Consider the following 19775-nt stretch of genomic DNA (forward strand, 5'->3'; position numbering starts at 1 on the left):
GGGGTATGTCTCTATCTTCTTTGCACATCTAGAGACTGAAATGTTTGCCCATTCTTCTTTGTAAACTAACTAGATCAGTAAGGGTCCCGTTTCACATAGTGATGCATCAGCGATCCCGACAATGATATGACCTGGTAAGTGGTCGCTAGTAAGCTGCCAAACAGGCAGATCTCTTCAATGACGCAGCAACCACCCAGCGATCCGTATAACGACCTCGGTGGTCGTTGGTAACTTGTCACACAGCAGCTTTACTGACGACTCCCGCCTGCGTCCCTGAGTTCTGCATCGCCAACGACAATAAAAAAATGGCCCAGGACATTCGAGCATGATCAGCGATATCCAGCAGGGGGGCTGGTCGCCGCTATGTGTCACATGTAGCGGGATCGCTGGCGAGATAGCTGTGGCATCACAAAATCGGTGACGCTTCAGCGATCTCGCAATGTGAGACAGGGCCTTAAGATTGGATGTAAAGCGTTTGTGAGCAGCAATTTTCAAGTGTTACTACAGGTGCTCAATGGGATTTAGATCTGGACTGTGACTGGGCCAGTCACACACAGGAGTATGCTTTGAAAACCATTCCATTGTGGCTATGGCAGTATGTGTAGGGTCATTTAGAAAACCATGTATAATTTCCTTCACACTTCACAAATACTTGCTACTTTGTATTGGTATATCACATAAAATCCAAATTAAGCTTGTGGTTGTAACGTGAAAAAAATTGGAAACGTCCACGGGGTATGAAAATTTTTTCAATGCACTGTTTTTAAATGAAATATCTCTTGCAACATCTTATTTTATTTTAGTTTCATCAGTTAGGTGTAATTCTGTTGAACATATGTTCTTGTTATTTATTTAACTAGCTGAAGAGCCCAGCGTTTCCCAGGCATAGTAATCCCTGTATATAGTATATACCTGCATGTCATCTCCCCTGTATATAGTATATACCTGTATGTCATCTCCTGTATATAGTATATACCTGTATGTCATCTCCTGTATATAGTATATACCTGTATGTCATCTCCTCCTGTATATAGTATATACCTGTATATCATCTCCCCTCTATATAGTATATACCTGTATGTCATCTCCCCTCTATATAGTATATACCTGTATGTCATCTCCTCCTGTATATAGTATATACCTGTATGTCATCTCCTCCTGTATATAGTATATACCTGTATGTCATCTCCTCCTGTATATAGTATATACCTGTATGTCATCTCCTCCTGTATATAGTATATACCTGTATGTCATCTCCTCCTGTATATAGTATATACCTGTATGTCATCTCCCCTGTATATAGTATATACCTGTATGTCATCTCTCCCTGTATATAGTATATACCTGTATGTAATCTCTTTTGTATATAGCATATATTTGTATGTTATCTCCTCCTGTACCTGTACATAGTATGTACTTGTATGTCATTTCCCCTGTATACAGTACCTGTATGTCTCACAGGTTCCCTCCCATCTGTACACGGTGGAGGCGCAGTCTCTGCTGAGACGTTTCAGTGGCCCTTGAGGAAGCAGCTCTTGCCTCCCTTTCTTCCATTTCTATACTCCTGTCTGTAAGTTTTTGCACTCTGTCTTCTTTCTGTAAGTCTTGCTCATTGAGGCGTAATACAGATTTTCTCTTAGACAAAGTAGATTTCAACCTTGTGGAACTGTAATACCATTTAGTTAGAAATTGTAAAGAAGGACTAATTTAGAGTGGCATTAGTTTTAGCTGTATAAATAAGTGTAAAGCAAACCAGGCATTGTCAGGTTGGTGCTGTTACACCAATTAAAATGATACTTGGGTTGGAGAAATCCATCTAGTGTTTCTTTTTTTAATCTGTGCTTAAATTTTTAAGTTAATGAGATGCTTCTTGCCAAACAAAGCCTGATTCTCTGCTCCCCCTGCAGTCTGTGTCAGAGGTTGGTCTGTGTCGGCACAGTAATAAACTGTGTTATTTCCAGCTTTACAGAAAGACTATAACACCATAGAAATGATAAGAATAATAGGCCTCAGTTACCACAACTGTCTACAAGGAAGACTGGTGCTCATAGCAACCAATCAAACTAATCACAGCTCAGCTTTCATCTTTTAAACAGCTCTGGTGAAATGAAAGATGCTTAGTGATTGGTTGCTATGGGCAACACAGGCAATGTAACCTGTTGTGGTAAAGATGTGCCTATGAATCAAATATATTAGATATTATATATATATATATATATATATATATATACACAGTATATATATATATATATATATATGATATTATGTATATATATATATATGTGTATATATTAGATATATATTATACGGGGCTTTGCATGTGGAGTGAGTGTGGCTATGTGGAGTGGGCGTGGCTTGATACACACACATACTGCACATACTGTAAGGCAGCGGTAGCACCGTATGCAGTGAAGAGTCAGTGACCCACAAAATTCAAACATAAAAGTCTCTAATGTGTTATCTTCACACATAAAAGTCCAATCCACACAAGTGCATATAACTTCAGTGCATATAATTAGTATCTATTTCACCATTTGTAGCATATATATATATATATATATATATATATATATATATTATACGGCATCCTTTATTTTACAGACACTAAACACGCCAGTCCTCCTCTGACTAGTTCCTGTGGGTGTCTTGCACCATTGCATCACAGTCCCTTTACTCACACAGCCGTACACAGTCCAGGATATCCTCCGGATTGCAGCTGGGCACCATATCCATCTGTTTTGCAATCATTACACACGCCAGTCTTCTTTTGGGCACAGGACATCCATCTCCGGGCACAGGACTGTCTACATCCAAGACCAGTCACTGTGGATGACTTGCATCTCTGTGTACACAGTGGGTTACCAGACCTCACTCTGGCCCTGACACACCTGAGACTCATTAAGCACTCACTCAGATCTCTCTAATCCTTTCCTGCAGGGCTTTTATCACAGAAACCTGGGGCTTTCAGCCACATGGAAAACCTGGGTCTGGAATGGAACAGTCTGCAACACTATCAAACTGCAGTCTGTTTCAAACTCAACATTCAGAGCAGGTTTTCCCTACCTCTGTCTTGGACACTAACATGTCCAAGACTAACACTTACTTTTATTATCAGTCTGCACTGCAGTCACAGCTACGCCCGTGACTACCATGCACACCTATGGCCTTCATACACCTCTGTGCATATCCTGGGGAGACTGCACAGCGACCCCTACCTGTGACATCGGTCACTGCTTCACCATTGCAATCCCAGCTATGCCTGTGACCACAATGCATTCCCATAGCCTCAATACGCCTCCGTGCGTATCCTGGGGAAAACATACAGTGCCCCCTAGCTGTAACAGGGGTTACTGCCTCACAATACATACATACACACACATATATATATATATATATATTTATATTCCTTCCTGTATTGCCTGTATAGAATGTAGGGCAGGTAATGTGAGACACGGGAGCACCTCAGTAAAATTATTTTAGATGTCCATTTTTCAGCTCCACTACCTGCAAGTACTACCTGTTTTATGTTTGGTCTTCATGCACACAGAATGCAAAATACAACTGTATTTTGCACTGCACTTGAAGTGAGGTTTAGCAATTGGTGTTCGCATAAATTTGTGTCTGCTTCTAACAAAATATTGGCATATTGCTTGGATATGCTAACACTTTCTACTCAGTGAGTCCCAACTGCAAGATACCAAGTCTGAAAATTAAAGGGGTGACTGGAAACCAGATTTGAAGTTCAGCCCAAATTCCTACAGTGTGGAAAATAAGTATTTGATACACTACCGATTTTACAAGTTTTCCCACCGACAGAGAATGGAGGGGTGTGTAATTTTTATTGTAGGTACACTTTAAATGTGAGAGACAGAATCTAAAAATAAAAAACAGAAAATCACCATGTATGATTTTTAAAAAATTAAATTCCTGTTATGCCCAATGGTGGAGCACGTGGATTTGTGAACCAACTGTGGCACAGGGCTGGGCCTGCCTAGGAAGGGATGGCTACCAGGTGCTCACTGGACCTCCTGATGGTGGAGACAGACTGGGCTGCAGGTAGCCATCAGGTGCCACTCCTAGGCAGAACCCGGTACTGCAGCTGCTGTAGGGGTAGGATCACTGACAGGGATTAGGGCTATGTTCAGACACACTGGTCTAGGGTACTGGATCAGGGACTGGCTGCACATGGACTGGGGGATAATGGTCAGGCATTGGCTACACTGGGACCAGGGAACTTCGGAAACAGGACTGGCTTCATTGGGAACAGGGGACTTCGGATTCAGGACTGGCCACTCCAGGACCAGGGGACAATATAAAGTCAGTAGCCGCACCAGGACCAGGGAACTTCGGGAACAGGATTTGCCATACCAGGACCAGGGGAATTTGGATTCAGGACTGGACACTCCAGGACCAGAGGAGTACGTTCATGTACTGGCAACACTGGGCCCAACAGAAGGGGTTCAGGGAACTGGCTGCACCAGGACCAGGGATTCAGGTTCAGGACATTAGCTGCATCGGGACAAGGACTTCGAGTTCAGGACACTGGCAGCACTAGGACCAGGGATTCGGATTCAGGACCCTGGCCACACCGTGACCAGTGATTTGGGTTCAGGACACTGACCCCACCAGGACCAGGGGACCACACCACTGCACTGGTAGAACACGAACTACCTAATGACTAAACACATTTCTTAGCGACTCCTTAAAGGATGGGAAGTCTTATGCAAGATGCCTCCCAGCATTTGGCTGTGTACTTATTATACTAAATGCCTCTCAGCAACAAGAGACCCACACACACCAGGAAGTAGCAGGACATGCCAGGGAACTAGGCCGAGGCAGTGGGTAAGCCTGCTTCACTGTATGGAGGAAGAAGGGGACACAGTTGAGGAGTTCCAGCAGTAGTGCTACTATACCCCCCTTAGGCCCCCTCTTCTTCAACTAAACAGCAAAGCGACTAAAAGAGGACTGAAAATCCTCCAAAGGTTCAAAAACCAGCAGAAAGAAGGCAGCGATGTTTACCTGCCCAGGCCTCCAGACAAATGCACTCTCAGGATGCAGCAGACCCATGTAGTTAAGATGGCGGTAACACAGGTGCAAAAATACTGACGAGACAACCACTCATGGCCTACCAATCCATGGAGGGGGTGGTTTCTTAGTATGTTATTGCACAATAGAGACTTGTATGCGGAGCTTTTCACACAATGTTAATGCACAGCATCCAGGTTAACAGCCTTTTACTGATGCCCAGGGGTGGATTAAGGGTAGCCAGGGCCCCGGGCTGTTCAGACTCTGTGGGCTCCCCGGTCATGTGACGGGTCAGGAAGTCACTAGTTTTCATGATGCAAATGGTGCGTCAAGGGACGAGAAGGGGTTAAATACTGAGGTAAAAAAACTCTGCAAATATGCAACGTGTGCACGAGGCCTCACAAATACTGAGGTAAAAAACACCAAATGCTCAGCGTGTCCATAAGGCCTTACAAATACTGAGTGAAAAACTCACCAAATACTCAGCGTGTGCACGAGGCCTTATAAATACTGAGGTAAAAACTCACCAAATACTCAGCGTGTGCACGAGGCCTTATAAATGCTGAGGTAAAAACTCACCAAATACTCAGCTTGTGCACGAGGCATTACAAATAATGGAAGGCTTCCACCCAACATCTAGTCCTGACTCACCTGTACCTAACATCGAAACCAGCTAATAGTCTGCAATCACCTGCTAACCTGGACCCATGAACTGTCAGACAAGTTACTTCACATGAGTCACACAGAGGCTTCTGCTTCATGAACTTCCCCAGATAGAAGAAGCAGCCTCCGATGTGCAGCCTGTGGCCGGATACACAGGAAGAGACGCTCCTCATCACAGGCTGTGCCCAACATGTCAGCAGAGGGGTTAACGCCACAGACAAGTCACTGTCTCGCACACGCTCGGCTCTGCTCTGTACACCTCGCACACACATGCAGCTACATCCACCCTGTAAACCCCTCCTGACTCCACACATAATTCCCTCATCCAGCACCACGACAACCAGCACAGCAGTCCCACATACAATACATTGAGAGCTGTGTGCACAGGACCTGTGATGAGGTCACAGGAGGGAAGGAGTCAGGTGTCACATGATCAGGGGCCTCCACTGAAGCCCCTGATCATGTAATCCCCGACTCCTCCCCTCCTGTGACCTCATCACAGGTCCTGTGTGCACAGAGCAAGGATTTATCAGTGAGGGGCTGGCGCTGCGGTGGCCGATGGGTCTGGGAGGGGGAGGAAGGAGTCGGTACATGGGGGGGCCATGGTGCAATGGTGGCCGATTATAATGGGGCAATTTTTCTTGGGCTGGTGGGCCCCCCTCACCACTGGGCCCTGGGCTACCACACAGATTGACCTCATTATAATCTGCCACTGGTGATGCCCACACTATTAGATCAGGCGGGCTGCCCAGCGCTATCCAAATATCCCAGCGCTATCCATGTGAATAGACACCACAGTTTACAAGACCAAATGGGCCTGGCTGCACTCTGAAAAATAAAGTGCAGAAAATACATATAAAAATACAAATACAAATATGTGAGGTAGCAGTCGATAATTTAGCAAAAATATTCAAGCTCGCAACCCGTGTCAAGGGTTCTCACGCTTGCGAGTCCAAACACTAAACAGCAAAGCAACTAAAAGAGAACTGAAAATCCTCTAAAAATTCAAAAACCAGCAGAAAGAAGGCAGTGATGCTTACCTGCCCAGGCCTCCAGACAAGTGCACTATCAGGATGCAGCAGACCCATGTAGTTAAGATTGCAGTAACACTGGTGCAAAAATACTGATGAGACAGTCACTCATGACCTATCAATCCATGGAGGGGGTGGTTGCTCAACAACAAGAGGCATGCACATCAGGAAGTAGCAGGGAACCAGGGCGGAGTGCCAGCAGTAGTGCTACTGTACCCCCTTAGGCCCCCTCTTCAAGCCTGCGAAGACTCTCTGCAGAGAAGTTAGAGGCGTACACCTTATCACAGACTCCTACGACTTCTTTTCAGGACTACAACTTTTTCTATCCACTAAAGAAAAGGTCACATGCCTTGCCATCTTCACTATTGGGATGCTTCTCTCCATCAAACCATCCTCAGCATAGGACAAAGCATTCATAGTACCTGGAACTTGGCATTGGGAAGTCTTTCTCTGTTCGTTGAGTTCAGCTACGATCCTGGAGGATTCAAGGACCAACTGGAGTTCTTCCACCTTTGTGGTGAATAGCAGAGACTTGGAAGATGGCACCGCCTTGACATTCTCTTCACCAGACCTACTAGAGACTATAGATACCTGCTTTGGGTCTTTCTTCAGCTTGTTCAGCTATTTGCGGATCTGCAGCATTTCTGCACCCATTGACTTACATTCAGTCAGTCAAATCCTCAGCTAAACCACAGGTGTAAAAAGGTTTGCAGATTTGCTGCGGATTTCCGTGCCAAAAATGCTGCGGAAAGGAAAGAGGAAGAGTGTGTGTGTGTGTGTGTGGAGAATATGTGCTTGTCTGCGGGTATCTGTGTGTGTGGTCAGGCATCATCTGATGAGACTACTACTCCCATCCAGCTATGTCTGCTGTCACATATAACGGTGACAGTATGAGCCGATGATGGGACAGTAGTCCCATCATCTGGTGACTGTGTTCAATTGTAAAACAAAAAAAACTTTTATACTCTTTGGAATCAATGGTGCTATATAAATAAATAATAATAATACTCACCAAACACCTAATCCCTGACGCCTGCGTCTCCTGCAACAAACATAAAATAATAAACCAACATATACTTACCGCTCTGCTGTAGTCCATTTCCATGATGATCTCACATGTAGAACAGTCACAGCGGGAGATGTGACTGCTCTACCCGGCCTCCAGTGATACACTGGCAGGAGGTGATCCTCCCGCAGTGTATCACTGCATCGCCATGAGAATTCTCACGCAGCGGTGCCATAAGTGAGAGCATGAACTCTGGTGAGATCATCATGGGACACTCGGTAAATGGACTATATCGAACAGGGAGTATTTATGTTGGTTTCTTAATTTATTTTTGTTGCAGGAGATCGAGGGATTTGGGGATTAGGCGATGCAGTAAATATGGTAAATTAAGATTCAATAATGGAGTCTGTGGGATTATTTCAATTAAAGAACTTTATTTTGTCTGTGTCTTTATTTACCATATAACTATAGGATTAGTAATGGGGGAAAATCCGCATCAAATCCGCATAAACACCGCGTGGATTTTCAACTGCGTTTTCTGCCAAGAGATTCAGAAACCACGCAGAGTTTTACAAAAGCAAATCCGCAATGTGGGCATATACCTTGAGGCTACGTGCCAACCTTGCAGATTTGCTTGTGTAAAATCCTGTGCGGTTTCTGCCTCTCTTGGCAGAAAGCGCAGTTGAAAATCCATGCATTTTTTATGCAGATTTAACGCAGATTTTCATGCGTTTTTGTAAATCCATAGAGCTAAATAAAGATATATTATTAAAAAAAAAAATTGTGATTTAATTTCCTTGTTCAACCTCTTCAGCCAGATACCCTCATTAATATTAAATAAGGCACCACACACACACCAGCCTAGGTAGGAGCATTAAAATAATTAACCTACATATGCTGTAACAAAAAAGGAACTTTCAGAAATCAGCATGAAATGCAATATCTGTTTATTTTTCAAAAACTTTTTTTAAAAATTGCGTGGGCTCCTGCATAATTTTAATAACCAGCAGAGGGAAAGCTGACAGCTGAGGGCAGATGTTAATATTCTGGGAAGGAGCCAATAGCCATAAATGTTCCCAGGCTATTAATATCAGCTCAGAGCTGTTTGCTGCCTTTACTGGCTAGTTTACAGTGGAATCCCAGAAAAAAATTGACATGGGGGTCCCCCTATAAAACTGAACCAGCAAAGGCTAGACAAACAGCTGGGTGCTGATATTAATAGCCTGGAAAGGGGCCATGAATATTGGCATTCCCAAGGCTAAAAACATCAGCTCTCAGCCGCCCCAGAAATGTCTCACCTTATAGATGTGCCAATTCTGGCACTTAGCCTCGCTCTTCTCACTTGACCTGTAGCGGTGGCAAGTGGGGTTCATATTTGTGGGGTTGATGTCACCTTTGTATTGTTAAGTGACATGAAGCCCACAGGTTAGTAATGTAGAGGCGTCTATAAGACATCTATCCATTACTAGTCTTATAGTTGCATGGTAAATGAAGTCATGGCCTAAATAAAGTCTTTTATTTGAAATAATCACATAAACTCCTATACTGAATCTTAATTTATCATACTTACTGAATGCCTAATCCCTGACGCTCTTGTCTCCTGCAACAAATAAAATAATAAACCAACATATAATACTCCCTGTCCGATGTTGTCGATTCCCGAGTGTCCCACGATCATCTCACATGTAGAACAGTCACATCGGGACATGTGACTGTTCTACCTGGCCTCCCGCAATACATTGACAGGAGGTGATCGCTCCCCCAGTGTATCACTACACTGCTGTGAGAGTTCACCGGAGTTCATCAGCTCTTGTGCTCTCACTTACGGCACCGCTGCGTGAGAATTTTCTTATGCAGCAGTGCTGCAGGTGAGAGCACCGGAGCTGATCAGCTGATGTACTCCAGTGAACTCTCACGACGACTCAGTGATACACTGTGGGAGTGATCACCTCCTGTCAGTGTATTGCCGGAGGCCGTGTAGAGTGGTCACATCTCCTGATGTGACTGTTCTACATGTGAGATCGTCGTGGGACACTTGTTATTAAATGGACTACGGTGGACAGGGAGTATATGTTGGTTTATTATTTTTGATTGCTTGCAGGAGACGTGGGTGTCGGGGATTAGGTGTTTGGTTGTCATGCCCGCCATGTCTGTTATGCCGCATGAACCCTGGAGCAGTGTGCATGCGCACCAAACTATCATGCCCGCCATGTCTGGTATGCTACATGACTCCTGGAGCAGTGTGCACGTGCACTGACCTATCATGCCCGTTATGTCTTATGCTGCAAGATCCCTGGAAGCAGTGTGCACATGCACCTCGTGACTGCTGTGCTGCAAGATGCCTGGAGCAGTGTGCACGCGCGCCTCATCTCATGGCTGCCTGCCATTGCCAGTGCGCGTGTTGCTTCTCTGCATGGCTGCTTGGTCTGCTCAGTCGCTCCCTGTATTCTGTGCCCCTGCACTCTGCCCTGTAGTGCTTCTCTGCACACGCTCTGTGCTTGTATTCTGCCTCTTGTCTCGTGCCATGTCTTGTGTTGTCTTTTGTGCCATGTTTTGTCTTTGATATCCTTGGACTTGTAGTACTTCCTATGTTCTCTGCCTTTGCCTGTTTTCGCCATGTCTTGTCCTTGCTATGCTTTGCCTTGTAGTACTTCCTATGTTCTCTGCCTTGCCTGTTTCGCCATGTCTGGCCTTTGCTATTCTGAGCCTTGTAGTACTTCCACATTCTCTGTCTCTGCTTGGTTTTCCATACTCTGTCTTATTGTGCTCTCTTGCACATTCCATGTCTAGTCTCAAGGTTCTGCCTCAACCCGGCTCTAGGCTTCGGCCTACGCTCAACTGCTTGACTCTATCCTATGGTGCTCTCTAGCACATTTCCTGGCTAGTCTCAAGGTTCTCCTTTGACCCTGCTCTGGGCTTCGGCCTACGCTCCGCTGCTAGCCCTATACTCTCTCTCTGACCCGGCTCTGTGCTTTTGCCTACGTTCCGCTCCTTGTTCCGTACCTTGTCTAGCTTTGCCTTGTTTCTTCGTGTGCCTTTGCATGCGCCTGGTCTTCCTAGCCTCCTGTCTGTGCCTCAGCCGTGCCTGCCCTAGCCGTGCCCGCCTGCTTGTGCCTCAGCCTTGCTCGTCAGCCAGTGACAGCTGTGTCGCCTGTTATGCCCCAGCCGGGTTCGCCGGAATCTTGCCCGTCCGTCTGTGCCTCAGTCCAACCAGCTAGCCAGTGCCCCAGCCGTGCTCTCTGTGCTTCCTTGCACCCATGCTGTCTCTGCACTGTGCTTTGCGTGCTTCTCTAATAGCATGCGCAGGCCCTAGACTGCTCCTTGACATACCTCCCCGTGCTTCTGGAAAAGTACTCGCAGATCTTGCCATGTACCCTGTCATGCCCTCTTGCTCGCACAGGCCCTAGCCTATACCCTGTCATGGCCTCTTGCACGCACAGGCCCTAGCTTGTACCTTGTCATGCCCTCTTGCACACACAGGCCCTAGCCTGAACCCTGGTGTGTCTCTTAGCACGCACCCTGTCTTGAACCTGACCCTGGCGTGTCCCTCGGCACGAGCAGGACCTTGCCTTGAACTCTGACCCTGGCGTGTCCCTCGGCACGAGCAGGACCTTGCCTTGAACTCTGACCCTGGCGTGTCCCTTGGCACGCGCAGGACTTTGCCTTGTTCCCTGACCCTGGCGTGTCCCTTGGCACGCGCAGGACCTTGCCTTGTACCCTGACCCTGGCATGTCTCTCGGCACGCGCAGGACCTTGCCTTGGACCTTGAACCCTGACGTGTCCCAACACATGCACCATGTCTTGTACTTTGAACTTTGAACCCTGGCGTGTCACCTACACATGCACCATGTTTTGTACTTTGAACCTGGTGTGTCCCCTACACACGCACCTTCCTTGCACCTTGCCCTGGACCCTGGTGTGCCCCTAGCACACACCCTGCCTGGAACTTTGCCTTGGATCTTGGCGTGTTCCCTAACATGCACCATGTCTGGAGATCTGTCGTGCCTCCTTGCCTGAATCCTGGTTTGCCTGCCGGATGCCCGGAACCTGCCGATCGCTGCCAGAGATTGTAAGCCTGATGACTGCAGCCTGATGTCCGGAGCTGATGTCCGCAGCCTGATGCCCTGATCATGTCGATCGTTGCCAGCTGTCCGGAGTCAGAAGCTATTGAGCCCTTGCCTGTACCCAGGCGTGCCACCTGGCACATACCATGCCATGGACCTTGGCGTGCCCTTGCACGCACCTTGCTGTGTTTTCCCTGTTATCACGTCTTGCACCTGATGTAACCTTGAGTTTGCCTTAATGAAGATACCTTTGAATTCACGTCCTGTCTTGTCTTGTTTCCTGCACGTCCTTTGTTGTCAGACACTCGTACTTAGTGTCTACCTGAGCCGGCCGTCTGGTTCCAGCAGTCGTGGTGGCTCACCCCTTGGTCTTGCCCCTGACACTCCCTGTATAGGGGGTGGTCTTCACTAGGTCAGCTCGCCCTAGGTGGGTGGGTGCCACGACCCAGAGGGTCCACTCTAAAGAAAATGACTTAGCGTAAGCTGACTCCATCACATTGGTGAGTATGTATATTGTACGTGATTATGTAAATGTTTTTATTTTTTTTTTTACAATTGAACACAATCATCAGATGATGGGACTACTCTCCCATCATTGGCTCATACTGTCACTATTATATGTGACAGCAGAGTAGTAGTCCCATCAGACAACGCCTGGGTACACACACAGACAGATGCACAGACACCCACAGACAGACACAGACAGACATGCAAATATTCTCCGCTTACACTTATTCTCCACTCACACATATTCTCCGCCCACACACTGTTCCTCCTTCTGACATCATTTCCTTCCTGCAGAGTTTTTGGCACGCAAATCCGAAAACCTTTTTACACTTGCGGTTTGGCTGCAGATTAGACTGACTCAATGTATGTCAGTGCGTGCAAAAACGCTGCACATCCACAAATAAAATTGACATGCTGCGGAAAATAAAACGCTGCGAATCAGGATGGAATTTTCTGCAGCATGTGCACACCAATTCTGGATTCCCATTAATTAACATTACTTGAGCAATCCTTTGCGGATTTGGTGAAATTCCACGTGGAAAAAACGCTGCGCATGCGCATCAAATCCACAATGTGTGCACATAGCCTAACAAACAAATCACCAAAATTGCAGAACTACAGCTTCTCCCCCTCCTACCCACACAGTGGAACTTAAATTTTCTCCAAGGTTTCATAGATGTCAACCACAATGTTGTTACAATAATATGCAACCTGCTGTGTACTTGACGCATGTGAACCTTCCCTAAGTGGTTAAGGTCCACATTTCAGATTGTTTTCATGAGGATAGTACTTCTCCATGATAGAAATTATCATAATAATACTTAATAACTTATTAGATTTCTATTACCCACCTGTGTTCTTTTTCTTCTATTCTCTTCCTAGAATCCATTCTTTTGGTACAAATTCACTTGGCGCTTCTTTCTGCTTCTTTCTGAAGAGGTAACATCTTGCATGTTTCTGTCCTTTTTGTGTTCTCCTTCCATTCTATTTCTGAATCAAAGGTAGACATAGACATTTATATTTAAAGCAAACCTGTCATCAGGAGAAGCAAACTACAGGCATTGTCAGATTGTCGCTGTTAAACTGATTAAAATGATACCTGGGTTGATAAAATCCATCTTATGGTTGTTATTTAATCTGTATTTGGAGTTTTCAGTTAATGAAATTCTCGTGCTCTGGGGCGGGGCTGTGAGTGGGGCTTTATGTGGCACTCTGTTCCCATATTCATCCTTATGGGCTTAAATGACAGGTCAATGAACCTTCAGTGACCTGCCTCCTACTTTATATACTGCGCTTGCGCAGTTCTTATTATGTTCTTTGGGAAAAAAAAATTTAACTTCAGCAAAATAGCGGCCGCACATGTGCAGTAGCATCTTTTTTTTTTTAACAAAGACCACAATATGAACTGCCAAGCGCAATATTTAATACATAAGGCAAGTCACTGAAGTTTCAGTGACCTGACAAATAAGCCCATAATTATGAATATGAGAAAAGAGGACCAAATAAGACCCCCCCCCACAGTCCGCCCCGAAGCAAGAAAATCTCATTAACTAAAACCTGCAATTACAGTTTAAACAACAACCACAGGTGGAGGTCATCAACCCAGGTATCATTTTAATCAGTGTAATGGTGCCAACCTGACACTGTCTGTAGCTAACTTAAAAATCGAACTTGTCATTAGGATTTTTCTATCAAACCTGTAAAATGAAAAAACGCTATTAACCTGCAGATATGGGGTAAATCTGCAGGTTAATAACATTATAAACCTGCCCGACGCCTGCACTTAGGGTACATGCCCATAATCAGGAGCTACTGCGGGTTTGACGTGTTTATGCAGCGTCAAACCCGCAGCAGTCTGATGTTAGAGCACTATGCATGTATGTGCGCCTGCTGATCAACTGCAGACACTGACATGTGGCGCGTCTTTCAAAACCACAGCATGTCAATTTCTATTGCGCAGACGCTAGTCTCCAAAACAGAAATTACATCAATAGAAATTTATTGAATGAGTTAAATCCGCATGGTTCAGTGAACATATGCGGATTTGCCTGCATTTAATAGAAGTCAGTGCTTTGGACTCCGCAAACATACGCTGCGTCCAAAGCACTGCTAGTTAAGAATTGTAGGCATGTACCCTTAGGGCCTTCTGCTGAGGAGAATAAAGTTAGTTTCCTTCCGGCTGCACGGCTCTAAGTGCAGGCGTCAGGCAGGATTACAATTCAGGTTCTCATTCCAGTCGTAAGGGCGGCGCTGATGCGGGTTTAGTCACCGCTCTGTGTATAGAGCACAACGGCAGTAACCGCACCCCCATCACTGACTAACAGCGGCTCAGCATTATGGCCTGCTGTCAGTTAGTGACGAAACCCGCACTGGCGCTGCCTCTACTACTGGAGCCTTAATGCTGCTGGGGGAATAAAGTTAATTTCCTACTGGCAGCTGGCTCTAAGTTTCAGCACCGGGCAGGTTGAGAACGCTATTAACCTGCAGATTAACCCCATTTTTTCTGGTTAATGGTGTTTTTTCCATTGATAGGATTCCTTTAAATGGACATGGTTTTAAAAATAATTTGGTATGATAATTTCTCGTTTAACAAATATAAAATAAATATATGGTTTCATCTCTGAGCCACCATCTTTTCTATAGTTAAACACTTCTAAGAATAACATTAAAGACATTGTCCTATTTGGGACACTGAGGCACATCAATGGGATATGCCATTAGTGTTCAATACATGCGGGTACCATCAATATGCTGTAAATGTCCCAGATGGAAACACCCCTTTAAGCTATTATGAGGAATTTGTGTAATTACACATATATGCATTTTCAGTTAATAAGTTAATATATTTTTATGTTTCTCTTAGCTCATGTCAACTTTAACATTTGGACCAAAGTCATCTACAGAGGAAAATACACATATGCTGTCTGCTAAGCAGGATAAACTGCATTCAGGTATACATCATTCCATATTTTTCTCTTTGGAAAGGTTTTGTGAAGTGAAAGTAGGCCATATTCGTGAAATATATGTCACCTCACTGCACCAATTTCAACCTAGGCAAAGTGTATGGGGGCAAACTAACTGTCACCTGGTAGCACATGTTAAAGGAAACTCTGTATACTCAGAGCGATGACTGAACCCATGCTGACTCCACCCCCATGACTGAAACCGTAATGCTGCCAAGGAGAATAAAGTTAATTTTCTCCCCACAGCATTCGGCTATGTGCAGGTGTTGGGCAGCATAATAACGCTATTGACGTACTGATTAACACCACATCTGCTGGTTAACAACATTTTTTCTGGTGACAGGTTCTCTTTAATGAAAAGATAGATCAGTCATGTTGGACTTCAATATATCCAATACTTTGTGCCCACAAGATAATCTATTCAGTGTTGTCTCCCTCTCCCCATTGACAAAAAAACATGCACATTCATTAGATTGTAATACCAACAACTCTCTCAAAGAGAGCCTGTCAGTGTGTATATATATATATATATATATATATATGTATGTAGTGGTAAGGCTGCTATAGGTGATTGTCCCCCAACACAAATTGTATCTTTTTTTTTGTAGAGAACCAATGTGCGAAAAATCTAATATAAAGCCATATACATCGGGCTGGAAGTGCATTGGGTGTGTACACTTGATTCTTCCCAGTGCGTTAACACTCTCCAGTGCACTTCCAGCCTGATTACTGATCTGAGACTGTAAATTGATTGAATCATCTTTTTGCTTCTTTTTATTAGCTTTTACTTAAATATTATCTCAAATATTAAGGGTGTATACAGATGCTGTAGAGTTGCCAGGAAAGTTTTGCAACAGTTCCTTTCAACCAAATGGAGTGGCTTTAGCAGCAAGCACATACATTTCTGCAATATCCAACCAAATGAATTAAACAGTCGAGTATTTGCTTGCAAAAATTTCTGCAAGGTTTCTGTATCTCTTGGCAGCAAAAACGCGCATTTTGAAGCATTTTTTGGTGCGTTTTTGATGCAGTTTTACATGAGGTATTTGTATGCGCTTTTATACAGCAATGAAAGCTTTTTTAGGCTAAGTAAAGAGATTTAAGAAAAAAAAAGTTTGGTGATGTAATTTCTTGGTTCAACACCAGCTTTTTCATTCTGATGCAGTATGGCATCAGGGTAATGAGATTAGGGCTTGGTGTCAGCAGCTGTCATTGACACCAAGCCCTAGGTTTAGTAATGAAAAGGTGTCAGCCAGACACCCTCATTACTAAGTTGGTAAGTAAACACAAACACACACACAAACAAATGCACACAAACACACATTGTCACCAGCCTATGAAGGAGTGTTAACAGAATGAACCTACAAAGGCTGTAACCAGCAACTGTTAATTTAAAAAAAAATTGCGTGGGCACTTGTGTAATCTTAATAACCAGCAAAGAGAAAGCCAACAGCTGATGTTAATGTTCTGAGAAAGAGTCAATAGCCATAAAGGTTCCCGGGCTATTAATATCAGCTCACAGTTGTTTGCTTAGCTTTTACTGGCTAGTTTACAGGGGGACCCCAGAAAATGTTTTATGTAGGGTCCCCCTATAAAACCTAACCAACAAATGCTAGGCAGACAGTTGGGGAGTGATATTAATAGCATAGGAAGGGGCCATGAATGTTGTCCCCCTCCCAGACTAAAAAAATCAGCTCTCAGCTGCCCCAGAAAAGGCGCATCTATAAGATGCGCCAAATCTGGCACTTAGTCTCTCTCTTCCCACTTGCCCTGTAGCAGTGGCAAGTGGGGTAATGGTTGGGGTGGGGTTGATGTCATCTTTGAATTGTCAAGTGACATTAATCCCACAGGTTAGTAATGGAGAGGCATCTATAAGACATCCCCATTACTAACCCCATAGTGATATTATAACAAAACACACACAGAATAATGTCCTTTATTTGAAATAATGACACAGACTCCATTATTCAATCTAAATTAAACCATACTCATCAAATGCCTAAGTAACTGAAGCCAATGTCTCTTGCAACAAAAATAAAATAATAAACCACAATATTCCTCACCTGTCCGCAGAACCCACAAAGATCCATATGACTTTGAGAGCAGTCACTGATGTGACTGCTCTCAAAGACAGCTGGCAACACATTGACACAGGAAGTAATCGCTCCCACAGTGTATAGCACTGAGCTGCAGTCAGAGAGTTCAATGGAGTTCACCATCTGATTAGCTCTGGTGTTCTCCCTTACGGCAGCACTATAAGAGAAAGTTCCCACACAACTGATGAACTCCAGGGACATCTGTCACTGCAGCTCAGTGATAAACTGCGGGAGCGATTACCTTCTGTCAGTGTATAACCGGTGGCCGGTTAGAGCAGTGACATCTCCCGATGTGACTGTTCTACGTGTGAGATTGCTGTGGCACACTCGGGTTTATGTGGAGTATGGTGGACAGGTGAGTATATGGTGGTTTATTTTAGATTTTTTTTATAGGAAACATGGGCATCATGGATTGGGCATTAAGGTGAGTATATTTTTCTATTTTACATTTTTCATAGTAGACGAGGGCATCGGGGATTTCGTGATAGGTGAGTATAATGTGTTTCTAATATGCATTTAATTATTTTATATGTTGAGTTTTTCTTTAAAGTTTGCGCACAGGCGCCGGCTGCGGAGAGACTACTTTTCCCATCAGCGGCTCCTGCTATCACTGTTAGCTGTGACAGCAGACATAGCCTGATGGGAGGAGTAGTCTCTCATCAGCCCATAACTGCTGACCTACGGTAAGCATTTTACCACACATCACAGCTGCAAGCCACGGTATATCTGCAGGGTCAGCATGAAGTCCCAGTGCTTTGATCAACTATCTTACCGGTGGCAACGTTACCACCGATCAGTACCGCCGCGCCGGTGTTTCACAGGCTATCATACAGATGAGGGTGTGGGAAACACCATAGGAAGCCCGTAAAAATGCAAACAAAAACTCAGCAAATCCGCAAACATTTTTACACCTGCTTTTTTGACTGACTCAATTTAAGTCAATGGGTGAACAACATTAAAAATCCACAAAAAGAATTGACATGCTGCACAAAAAACGCACTGCAATTACTCAAAGAACATTACTGATCATGTGCACAGCACTTTAGGATTGTCATTGAATTAGCTGGTATAAGGATTCCATAGTATTTTTGGCCCATTTCCACGCTGAAAAACTGTTGCGAAAAAGCACAAAAAACACACCGTGTGCACATAGCCTAGCTGAAAATTTTTCCAACTAAATCTCCCATACATTTTAAGACTATGTTCACACTGGGCAAATTACAATATTCCCATGTGTTACCTGTGGATTTGGCCAAAGATTTCTGCTTAATTTGTTTTACAAAGCAATACAGAGTTTAAAATCCACTTTAGTATCATTAATCGCCTTAAACAATGTACATTTTCTTCGCAAAGATATGTAGGAAGTGGGCTACCATGTAGTTTTGCATAGCTAGAATTTGTCTGTAACTATAGTGACCAAAGTTTGCTCTTTTCGCTGTAGTTTTACCACTTAAATGCCACAATCAATCATCAATCTCTGGCAGCAGCATTTATTTGACGTCAGTCACTCAACTGTGACACAATCAGCCCCCATAACTCAAGCAATCGGCCCACGTAACCTCCACCTCAGTGCACCTATCAAGCACAGCCATGAGCTCCATAGGACAACCACGATGCAATACTATTGTATTGCAGTGTATAGCAGTAGCAATAAAATGATTAAATGTTCAATTTCTGTAAAGGAAATAGAAAATAAAGAAAAAATATAAAAAAATTCAAATCAACCACCTTTACCTCATTAAAAACAAATAAATAAAATATTTTTAGCATCACTGTGTCTGAAGTTGGGTGGATTGATTCATGGGACTCTATTCCATCGGCCAAGTCAGTAATCTCTGGCCGCTGGATGGGGAGCTATGCGATCCTTTCTGGGATCCCGACAAGGTTTTTGATTAGCTGGTACGATGTCATCATTGCAGCATGACGCACTAATGACATCATGCCAGTTTGGCTAATCAGTAGCCACACTGGGCAACCCATAAGGTAAAAGATTTGCAGAGCTCTCGTCCAGTGACCTAGCTGATGTATCGGAGTCCCACAAATTGATCTGTCCAACTCTAACTGTCTAATAAACTCCAATCTTCCAAGATTTGAAACAATATGCTGAATGCAAAGAAGAAGGAAAAAAATCAAATCTGCTGTTCAATATTTTTTAGCCTTCTGACAGAAGCAGCATAAGGGGTCTGTTATTCAGCAGTATCGAGCAGTATAGATGGAAATCCGGCTATGGCAATACGTTTCAGAATGTTTTCTAACTCTGCCCTTCATTTTTCCTTCATCTTCCCTCTCCGTAGAGTATACCGTACTAGACTCCGTATAAAACAAAAAGCAAAAAACACAAATATAACTAAAAAGTAAAAAATATATTTGCAGTATATTTTTTACTTTTTAGTTATATTTGTGTTTTTTGCTTTTTGTTT

General features: G+C 44.1%; 1 protein-coding gene across 1 annotated transcript in view; it reads left to right on the plus strand.

Annotated features, from left to right (window-relative positions):
• The window catches only part of LOC141074578 (uncharacterized), a 132016-nt gene that overhangs the window by 35289 nt on the left and 76952 nt on the right, over nt 1-19775 (plus strand). Inside the window, exon 3 of the mRNA XM_073562052.1 lies at nt 15160-15247. Coding sequence (XP_073418153.1) covers nt 15160-15247 — 88 coding nt within the window. The remainder of the gene's footprint in view (nt 1-15159; nt 15248-19775) is intronic.

This window comes from Dendrobates tinctorius, unplaced genomic scaffold, assembly GCF_039654945.1.
Source record: "Dendrobates tinctorius isolate UK_male_01 unplaced genomic scaffold, ASM3965494v1 ptg000015l, whole genome shotgun sequence".
NCBI classification, from domain to species: Eukaryota; Metazoa; Chordata; class Amphibia; order Anura; family Dendrobatidae; genus Dendrobates; species Dendrobates tinctorius.